This window comes from Thunnus maccoyii, chromosome 21, assembly GCF_910596095.1.
Source record: "Thunnus maccoyii chromosome 21, fThuMac1.1, whole genome shotgun sequence".
In the NCBI taxonomy this organism is placed as follows: domain Eukaryota; kingdom Metazoa; phylum Chordata; class Actinopteri; order Scombriformes; family Scombridae; genus Thunnus; species Thunnus maccoyii.
In genome coordinates, this window is record NC_056553.1 from 12,644,621 (window position 1) to 12,655,467 (window position 10,847).

At 39.5% G+C, this 10,847-nt stretch overlaps 1 protein-coding gene across 1 annotated transcript; it reads left to right on the forward strand.

The window, feature by feature from the left end:
• The first annotated feature begins 3,949 nt into the window (after positions 1 to 3,949).
• Positions 3,950 to 5,693, forward strand: si:ch211-161h7.8 (thiosulfate:glutathione sulfurtransferase). The gene is made up of 4 exons (XM_042399704.1): positions 3,950 to 4,182; positions 4,634 to 4,756; positions 4,835 to 4,997; positions 5,327 to 5,693. Exons 1-4 carry the CDS (start codon positions 4,047 to 4,049, stop codon positions 5,379 to 5,381), a joined length of 477 nt encoding a protein of 158 aa, XP_042255638.1. The 5' UTR covers positions 3,950 to 4,046; the 3' UTR covers positions 5,382 to 5,693.
• The last annotated feature ends 5,154 nt before the right edge of the window (positions 5,694 to 10,847 follow it).

Consider the following 10,847-nt stretch of genomic DNA (forward strand, 5'->3'; position numbering starts at 1 on the left):
ACCAATGAGTTGCAACCAGTTCAACCAAACATGTTTCTTACTCAGACAGCTTCATTTGAATCATTTTTTAGCCATGCTAGTAGCATGGTGTCAGGGATGGCAATGTCACTCAGTCGGTCTGTTAGTCGTTCCACCACCTCGTCTCCAGAGGATGAATCCTCATAACTTTGGTGAAGCCTTGACTTTTTATTTTGCACCATCATGTGGTCAAACATTTTGTTTGTCCAGTACTTTCCTTTACGACCAAATATATTGGTGGTCTTTCCCACCCTTTGGGTGGGAACCACTTGCGCTTTGAGCTTTTACCCTCAGGGAGGCGTTGTAGACGAGAAGCCCCTCGCTGCAAGCTGGAAGTCGGGGAGGGTCTACACGCGGCGCAATCAAATTAGAGAATTATTGAATAACGGTAGTAGTCTTTGAGATGCAGATGGATTTATATGGCAGATTCACAACTTAATGTGTTTGCTGGTCTAATATTGCTAATCATCAGTTATTTAGATTAACATTATTTATTTAAACAATTTTTACTCAATCAGCAACTTAGCTTTATTGAGAATACATTAACTGTTAACTAAAGCTCGCTAACAACTCATCAAAATATGTACAGCAAGTCTTTCTTGTCAAATGCAATTAGGATGCTGAAGGCATATCTGAATTTCATAAAGATCTACCTTTGTCCTACTTTGTCTTATTGTACATAACTTTATTTTTCTACTGTATTTATTTATTTTGATTATTGTATACTATAGTTATGTTTTAAAAATGTATACTGTACTTTATGTATTTTAAATGTTGTTTGTTGATGTTGTGTCCCTTTCATTTGTCCTCATCATTGTCCTGTATTGTCAATTAACCTGCATTGTTTTTTATTGCTATGTGGTGAAACCAAAGATAATTTCCTACAACATGGACAATAAAGTTCATAACTAACTAACTATATCTTCAAAACTACTGACATTCCCATCAGCCTCAGCTGTACTTATTGTTTAGTGTAAATTAGCAAATGCTAACATGCTGTTATTTGCTAAACGCTAAAGATGGTGAACATGGTAAGCACTGAACCTTCTAAACATGTACATGTGAACATTGTTATACTGAAGTGAGCATTGTTAGCTCAAAGCACCGCTGTAAGGCCTCACAGAGCAACAAGCATGGCTGTAAACTCATTAGAGCCCAAAGAGGTCAAACTCTCCAGCAAAAAGTAAAGATTTGTGAAATGCAGAAAAACACACAAAATTCTAGGTAGCAGACAGTGTTTTTTTCTTCTTCTTGTCTGTCCCTGAGCACAACATCAGGCTACAAGAAACTCAAGGGAAGATATAGTTGTTTTGACGTGGTCTTCCGTGGAACCAGACACCAAACATGGATGGCTATTTTTGCGGTGCTAATGATTGCGTTTGCAGTGCAGGCTCAAACAAATCCAAACATAGCTGTTTGAGCCTGCACTGCACTGTGAGAAGGATATGATACACTATTGTGCAGTGGAAAAATAACACCAAAGTTGCTGTGTGTGTGGAGACTTTGTAGAGTGCAGCTGTATGGGGACAGAGAGTTTGAGAATCAGGGAAGAGGTGCTTTAATGAACGCTAGGTTAAAAAGTGATAATGAGGCTACACCGAATGCATTCCCTCACAATGGCTGAATTGTGCCATCAGATGGGGAAGAGCTGCACCATGGGGGAGATGAGTTCAACTATGTGCAATATTCCTCTGTCTAGAGGTGGTGGGTGGTGATGGAAGAGCTGTTTTTACTGACCAGTACAATTCTGAAGACTGGGAGGCTGCCAAAATGATGAAAGTGTGTAATGATGGTGAAAAATGTATAGGTGGCAACTGAATCAAAGATTTTTTAAAGACAAAACTCACCAGAGTAGAGGGAAACTCTATTAAAACAGATAGTTGGTGTAAATATAAAAGCAAAAAAGTGTGGTTAGAGGACCTTTGTTTTGGTCTTCCAACCAAAACCTGTTGGCCGTACCACGTGCCAAACTTAAAACCAAAGGCGACTGTGCTTTTGTTGCCCTGGCACCCAGACTTTGGAACAATCTCCCCACTTCAATCAGATCAGCTGAATCTGTTGACTGTTTCAAAAAACACCTAAAAAGCTACTTTTTTAGACTGGCTTTCTCATAACATTTCATGAATTCAAGTCTGTGCTCTGGGTGATGACTGTATGCTTGCTGTGTTCGTATGTGTGAGATGTCTGTATGTGTTCTTGAATGTGTCTTTCATGGTTTTTGTGTCCCAATGTCACTGTAAAGCACTTTGTAACCTGTGTTTAAAAAAAGGTGCTATATAAATAAAGTTTTACTTACTTACTTACTTACTTTGTTGATTAAACAATAGGATCTGAGCAGCACTGAAGGCTGGAAAGAGTTAAATCATTCAGATGTCTGGGAAAGACAAAATCAAGCTGAAGCCTACAGGGTATTTTGTTGCTCTATTTCACTCCCAGCTGATATCATCTGAAATGCACAAATCAGCTGAGACTGTGGATACTCAAACTGCGTATAAACATCGACACGGTCCCACTCTTCCAGCGAACTGTCCTCTGACAGCACATTTTCTTTGAAATGGTCAAAATTTGCAGAAAATTAAGTAGCTGTCTGTCACCAGAGCTTTCTTATCAATTGCCAAAACCAGACATGGATGTCTGCGTCCTGAACCAGAGTCTGTGATAGACTTTAATTTAGAGATGATGTACCTTCAAATCTTTACGAGAACAGATTATAAAACCCCACAGTGACTTGCATAGATAACAGGCTGGAGACAAGATGGAGGTGTTTGTAGAGTTACTGGCAAAGTGAGAGAAAGAAAGTGAGGCGTTTCTGGTTGTAACAGGACAAAGATGACAGTAATGAGCAAACAGGCTGAACTAACTTTGAAAATTCGTATTTCAAATCTTATTGACAGGTTGACAATTTGTGGTCCTGACTGCAGTTTGGACTGGATCATTTTAATGTTATTAACATTTAAATGCTCCTTCAGTAAACTGTAAAAATAGACTGGATAAAATTACAAAGTACCATGTTGCATATAATTTTAATTCTAACTTTATATGACCAAGAAAACATGAGCATGCTGACACCCCACCGCCTGCTACTTATATGTTGATTGTATTGTCTTCATTTGCTGTCTTGTTGTTGTTTTTCTTGTACTAGATGACTGCAATGAAAATAAGTCTTTGGGCTGTATTGTGTTTTTATCCTCTGTGATTTTTAGTTTATGTAATGACTGCAGTGTAGTGTTATATGTGTTTTTTAAATCATCAAATGTATTAATTCATTCATAAATTCTAACAAACAAAGGATATTTTATATAATCATAAGTTTATTTGTGATCATTTGTGAAATGATTATTATTTTAAATAAGAATATTGTTGTATTGTTTTGTTGTATGTTTTTTGAGTTGTAGAGTCTGGTGTGGAGTGTTTCTATCCTGTACCGGAAAATTTTCAATAAATTTCACTAAACTACAATTTCCATTTAATCACATGTGAGGCGAAAAATTCCTGAGCGTCGGGTTTGATGTGAGCTACATCTTTTCCATTTTCTCTGAAACATTTTGCCTAATAAATAATCTCCAGTGTTCAAGACACCTTAATCATATTAATCATGAGTTATCGAATAATGAATTTTCAATCAGAATATCAATAAATACAGATGCAAATAACGGGTAAACAATGTAAACGCATTCTGCCAGTATAGAAATGGTTCATGCGTCTCTGAGCAGGACACAATATATGAAGGTCATGTGCAGGTGTTTATTAAACAGGTAACAGACCACAGAGAGAAAACAGCTGCTCTGGCAGTGATAACTGTGCACCTTTGTCAGAACAGTGCACGTGAGTGGATGTCGCCTCACGTAAGGAAAGGACGTCTCATTTCTCTTTTATTCTCTCCTTGCGTGGCTTCTTTGCGTCTCTCCACGCATCTTCAGTGGGAGGGACTAAGACGTAAGTGAGTGAAATGTAGATGAGAGACTTGAGATGTAACCAACGGACTCCAGTACACATTGCAGCAGCCTGCATGACGCACCCTCTGCACGATGCTGACTCACTTACTGTTACGAAGTTTCTGCCAGGCAGCTGCGAAAGTGAATCGCAGATCTTACCCGGCTCTCGGTTCAGTTTTCCGGGATTTTACAACCTCAAGTCCAAAATGTGGAGCTGCATCCGACAGCGGTAAAACATATTTCCTGATATACAGGAATCACCTTAAAACCCTGTAATAATCCTGTAGGCCTGCGTGTCATATCATGTTACTTTCTGCTGGGTATTATAGTGTTTATTATAGTGGTGAAGTTACAGCATTATGTGCCTCTACAGTATTTTAAATCTGGCAGGTTAGTGTTAAAACGAGAGATTGGTCGACTGGCCTTTTTCTTTCAAATGGACAACAATGGTCAGTCAGTGGCCTGGGTTTAGAAGAACAGGGAAAGGTCTAGTTCACCCTCAAAGCAGACAACAACAACAACATTTACCAGCAATAGATGCTAAATTAACACCAGTTATTGTTAAATAAATTGATGGTGAGTTAAAATGTTTACAGCTGCCCAAACTGGCTCTGATTTGACACAGAACTGATTGTAATTTCATATTGAAGTGTTTGTAATCTTTTATATTTTCTCCTCAGCCTCAGTGGTCACCTACACCCAGCTGAAGATCATGTTGTCCAATCATGACGTTCAGCTATTTGACGTCAGAAATCCTGATGAATACCAGGCCGGACACATCCAAGATGCTGTCAACATCCCATGTAAGTGTGAAAACGTGCAGGTGTAAAAAGAGTGGTTTTCTATTTGTTTTTACTGTTATATTGTTTGTGTGCATTTAGTGGGCAGTCTGGAGGAGTCTCTGAAGCTATCCCCTGAGCACTTTCAGCAGAAATTTGATGTGAAAGCACCCGGGAAAGATGACGACAACTTGGTGTTTCACTGCAAAAGTGGCAACAGGAGTGCCAAAGCACTGGACATCGCCCGTCAGCTGGGATTTAGCAGGTAAATAAAGGCAGATACACCCAATCAAAGGTCACAGTGAGAGGATAGTTGACACTTAAAGAGCAAATAAAAGAAAGCGTATTCAATTCCAGACAAAAAGGGAAAAAGATTTCAATTTTGTCGGCTGGGCTGAAGTGGAGCCACCCAGAGCAGAAAATGACACGTTTCATTTGTTTAATTATTAATCAGTGTAGAGCTCTGGTGCTGCAGATAGAGTACAAAGTCCTTGGATGCTGCTTTGTTTCACTGAATGCCAGGTTACTGTTCAGTAGAAAAAGAAACCACAGTGTTCAAAGATAAAGCTGTTCTCTTATGCTTCTTTTTCTCAGGGTGAGACATTATAAAGGAGGGTACAGTGAGTGGGCCGAGCGAGAAGGAAAATGATGCTGATTTCTGCACTTCAGTCCCATGTTTTGATTAAAATACAACTAACACAAAACTACTGAATATAAATGAGAGATGACACATTGGTTAAGCTTCAGTGACAATCAGGTACAGTTTAAATTGACTGATTATGATTTACAGTTTGAAATTGTTACTTGATAGATAAATATCACCTGAATGATTGCACTTATTTGCCCTGTTGCATTTTTTTAGACACTGAATTGAACCTTCTGTTAAGGTCTTGAATATGCTGTGTATGATTAATGTGAGCGTGCTTGATGTTGATAAAATTATATTTTTTAGAAAATTAAACATGTCTCTACAGTTTTTCCCAATCCCACATCACACATTAAATCATGCAATACATGTGCCAATTCATGCCAAACAATTAAACTTCACAAATAGGCAGCAAAATGTTGTTTTTTTCCCCAGAGATTTAAGTTATTTTTTGTTTTCTGCTATCTTCACAATGCTGTTTGCACCATTAGAAATCTGATACAAGTACTTCCATTTCCTTGCAATGCATTGTGGGAACAATAGTTCCCTGTGCCTGCTTAGATGTTTGGAAGTGGGACATAGTTACTGTGCCCAGTTCCACACTACATGCTGATATGCAGTATAAATTGTATAATAATGGTTATCATATACAGTTTTTGCTGTAAGACATTAAGATACTGAACGGTATTTAAGGACAGGTTCACAGTTTGTCAGGTACTGTTATGAACAGTGAAATAGATTTTCTTACTGTGATGATTCCTCCTGTTCATACTGTCATAATGTGCTTTCAGTGTAAGTGATAGAGGACACAAAAAATTAAAAACTTTATCTGAAGCTAATATGAGGTGTCAGCAGTCCAAATTAGTCAAATCAAGTGGATATCTTGAGTGAATTTGGTTCTGACAAGACTTGAACTTTGGATTATATTAATTTAGTTTGACTAGACTGGATGGCCGAAGCCTCGTATAAGCTTCAAATAAACTCTTGAATACATTTTTGCACAAAATAACAGCTGCACATCCATCACTTACGCTGAAAGTGCATGAGGAGGGGATCTTCTAACGTCTAGTATGAACATGAGGAATGAGTGCAGTGAAGAAAACCTCTTTTATTGTTCATATGTGCATCTGAATATTGTTTTAAGACAGACTTGAACAACTGTGAACCCGTCCTTTAAGACAAAATTATACTTGATGCCAAACAAGCTGTAACTGTAAAATGTCATTACCAAGTTTGTTGTTTTTGTTTTCTTGGCCATTCCTGGAGTTGTTTCACTATCATCCACTATTACTTTTAAGTATACTTAGTTTTGCCATTTAAACACATAACTTACTCAAAACCTACTTAGAATTTACATGTCTTTCAGATTTTGGATGCTGTGTTTGAAGTTTGGGATATAAGCAGTTCAATTTCTCAGCCAGTAGATGGCAGCAAAGTCTAAACCAACTCTGAAAATGTTAATTTCCATTTTCCAACCACTGTCTTTTATCATTGCCATAGCGATGCCCTCTCAGGCCTGACCTTCACACCGGTATTAGTCTAGACAGGTATAGATCCTGTGACTAACAGCTCTGCGAGTAGCTGTCAGGACCCTGACCTGCACAGGGTCCATTCATCCCTCATTGAGAGTGAAAGCGGATCACCCCACACCTCTCCATTCTGTACCCTCTCATGTGAGCTATTTGCACAACACCCACAGTACAGCAGGCGCGTGTGTGGAGAAATCAATGCTCTGTCTATGATCTCTGAATGGAGGAGGGTGAAAGGGTTGCGATGGCCCACGCTGGGTTTAAACATCAGAGGCAATCCTTTTAGTGACCGTGGAAAAAGCAGTCCTGAGGTGCCTCTATTCCAAAACACCTTTATTTTTTATTTTATTTTTTTTGCACGTTTAACTCCATATCATAAATCACCAACTCACTGAGGCAATAGCCATTCCAGAAAAAAATTACACTTCCAGGAGCTGCCATTCATGTAGGGGAAACTGAGATTGATTTCCTGAATTTTGCATAATATACACAAATGGAGTGTGAGGGAGATGAGAATTTATTGGATGTGTTTTGAATGACTGGAGAGTTTGACATGTTTTATGGATGCCACACCATCAATGTTGTCAGAAAGAAAATCACAGTTTTAAATGTACAGTGTGGATTCCTGCCAGCTACAGTATGTATCAGGATTCTCTTCAGCTCTTCACTGCACAGGAGATATTTGACAGCGTGCTGCTCTCCAGGAGAAGGATGTGTCAAATTTCCGATGAGCACCAAGGACATTTGGACACTTTTACATTAGTTATACCACAAACTGACTGCATGTCATCTGCAGGTTATTAACTTCCTGCTGCTCATTGCTTTTGAAAATGCGCTTTAATAAAGGCTTTGTAATAAAAATCTATAGCTCTGCTTTAGTGTGTCATTTTTTAAAAGGCAAAAACAAATATCAATACAAATATATGAGCTGTGTGGTCTTCATTTGACCCTCAACTGACAGATTAATGTTGTGATTCCCTACACATACACACACACAACTGCACCCCCTTTATATATTAAAATACTAAGTGCCACATGAAAGTCTGTTTTATTTTCTGCAGCTTTTTCAATAAAATCATTCATTCTTTGCATGTTGGAATTGGTTCACAGAGGAACAAAAAATAACACCTGCCTTTGGTACACTTCACATTGGTTTGGTCCAGCTCCTATTTGGTGTGCAATGTGGGAGCTCCTGCAGGGCTTATTACTCTTATCTTAAAATGCCATGTAGAAGATAGAAAAACAAAGCACATTGGCTGGGAATGTGAGATAGAAGACACAAGCTCCTGGTACTTTTTATCTGCACTTTTCTTTCTTTTTTTGCATTTCTCGTATGAAAGGGACCCACAACAGTGCTGTAACAGTTTATACATTTTTTTTCTCCATGCATAGTTCCACACTGGCCTAATTACGCTCAGTAAGGCTCGCTGCCCCCCTCGTCTAGTTGTTTATGAGGCCAACATTAGGCTATTTTTATGCAAATGTCACTTCCAGCAAAGCATGACCCAGACTGGTTCAGGGTCATCCTGAGGAATACAGCCATGGGACAGGTCTTTTACATGTTATTTAAACGAAATATAGAATGAAAAGTAATGAAAATATAACAGGTTTTTGGAATTAAGCGTTGGTCACCTTGTCATTATTTTGCCACTGCATCACTAGCGTGCACAGGGAGACACCAGGGGCCAGATGCATACAGTAAAACTCAGTGTAGATTCAGGACTAAAACTGTGTCTACGCACAAAGCCAGAAATATGCATATGCATTATTTTCGTCAGATTTATAGAGCGGTACAAATCTCAGTCATTGTGGAACTGGGCGCACGTGCACGAGCTTCATTTCCACTCCCACAATTAGCCATAAATGGATGAAGACACACCCTGAACCAGCCGTTTTCATATCAGTTCGCCGCCTGTTCCACCAGTCTATAAACCTGCCAATGAAACAAAGAGAAATAAGTGCAGTTTCACAGATTGTGTTGCATCTAAGAGGTTCTCCAACACCAGAACAGCTGTCATTACGCGCAACTTTTACGCACAGCTGTGCGGCTCTTTATACCGTCCATATTATTAATTCACCACATGGACCTGTAAGCCATCATCAGCAGTGATATCTCTGAAATGTAAACAATGATTAGTTTGTAGCTCTCATATCTAAACTGACTTCACAAGGCACAACTAAGGATCAAATAAAAAGAATATTAACACCAAAATACGATGTTGACTCCTATGTAATTTCAAAGAATGATAAAATGAATCACACAAAATGACTGATCAATATTGCGTTTGTAAATGCCGTCTCTCACCTTATATTTCATCTCCACCTCATCACATCACCCTCACATCGCTTTAGAAAACCAAGTGTACGCCTGGTCTGAAGAATGCCTGCGGTGCGCACATTCTCACCGCATATTCTGTGTTTATAAATACCAGTTTATGTGCGGGGTACGGCGTATGCGTGGTTTTTGTGTGTACTCATCGTGCATCTGGCCCCTGACGTCTCCTCCACGTGTACACGCGCCTCCGGTGTGGCTGAAAATCAAAGTGTTAGCTCAACGCGTGTTACCGGCCGCCACAGAGCCACAGAGCCACAGAGCTGTGGGGAGAAATGAAGTAAATGTGTGTGAGTGCGATTCATCTATATGAGCTTCCCACATTCATCTTCGCCTGCGCGCAATGGCACCGAGCGCTCCTCCCGCTCGTTTTGCGCTGCAGGACGCAATGACCGGACAACTTTTAACTCTGCACGGATGATGCTTTCCTCCATGGCATCTGATGAATTCTTCATTAGTAAACAGTAACAGGTATGTAAGTCTGTTTATTTTGCCTTGTGGAGAAAAAAAACACACTTGAGCATCATTTAACGCTTAATTGAAATGTTATTTTCTGCGTTTAATCCTCACTGTTCTTCAGTGTTTGTGCCTATGAAATTGTTATCTGCTGCTTTGTTTGTGAATTGTTTCAATCCAGCATGGGCTCTGATATGTGATCATATGGGAAAATCATTTTTGCGTAATGATTCCTCTGTGTTCCCGGACTATATTTGACCCCAATCTCTCTCGATGCGTGATTGTGAAGCCTGATAAGGCTCCTATCACGGGGTTTAATTGAGTTTTACGATTAAGGTTTTGGACGCGCGTAAATTAAGATTCCCTGGCAGCTATAACAACAATTTCCAGATAACAAATCAACAAGAAAAAAAAATCAGTTGCTGTCAGTTAGGTCCTCTTTGGCTGCACCACCTACAGTTAACTGATCCATAATTAATTATGATTCTTGTGATAATGTCACCAGGTTGTCTTGCTCCTCCATCACTGTACATGCTTACTAATGGCTTCAGAGCATATAGGCATTTTTGGCACAACTGAACAGTAAACCTATGTGTGCTTGCGCCTGTGCGTGCGTGTGTGTGTATATGCGCGTGCATTTGAGGGTCTGATGATGCCCATTTCACACACACAGACTTGTAGGGAGGTCAGAGTATTTGCTCATTGACTTTGGGAGAACAGGATCAGATGCAGGTTAATATGAGAGAAAGGTCCTGCGAAGAAAAGAGTGAGGAGAGAAATCAGTTTCAATTAGCACTGTTCTACAAATATAAACAAACCATTCACTGGAGCAGTGTGCTACTTCATGTCAGATTAATAATTCATGTGTGCATATGGGTATGTGTGAGTGTGTGTGTGTGTGTGTGTGTGTGTGTGTGTGTGTGTGTGTGTGTGTGTGTGTGTGTGTGTGTGTGGTTATCCAAGCTCACACCTCAAATGTTTTATGATTTGCTTCAATGCGACCTGTCACATCTAATTTTATGATAAACTTGCTGCTGCGCTCCCAGTAGGAGACTTCAAGGTGATTGGTATCGGTGGCTGTAGTTTTCTTTTTCTTCCCCAGGCTCTCTTGTGGACAATCATGTAATACTGGAGCGCCTGTGGAACTGAGTG

Excerpts from the sequence above, each read along its gene's own strand:
- si:ch211-161h7.8 (XM_042399704.1), top strand. The coding sequence starts at position 4,047 with ATGCTGACTCACTTACTGTTACGAAGTTTCTGCCAGGCAGCTGCGAAA. Across the intron at positions 4,183-4,633 it reads TGGAGCTGCATCCGACAGCG|CCTCAGTGGTCACCTACACC; the intron begins GTAAAACATATT and ends TTTTCTCCTCAG. Across the intron at positions 4,757-4,834 it reads AGATGCTGTCAACATCCCAT|TGGGCAGTCTGGAGGAGTCT; the intron begins GTAAGTGTGAAA and ends GTGTGCATTTAG.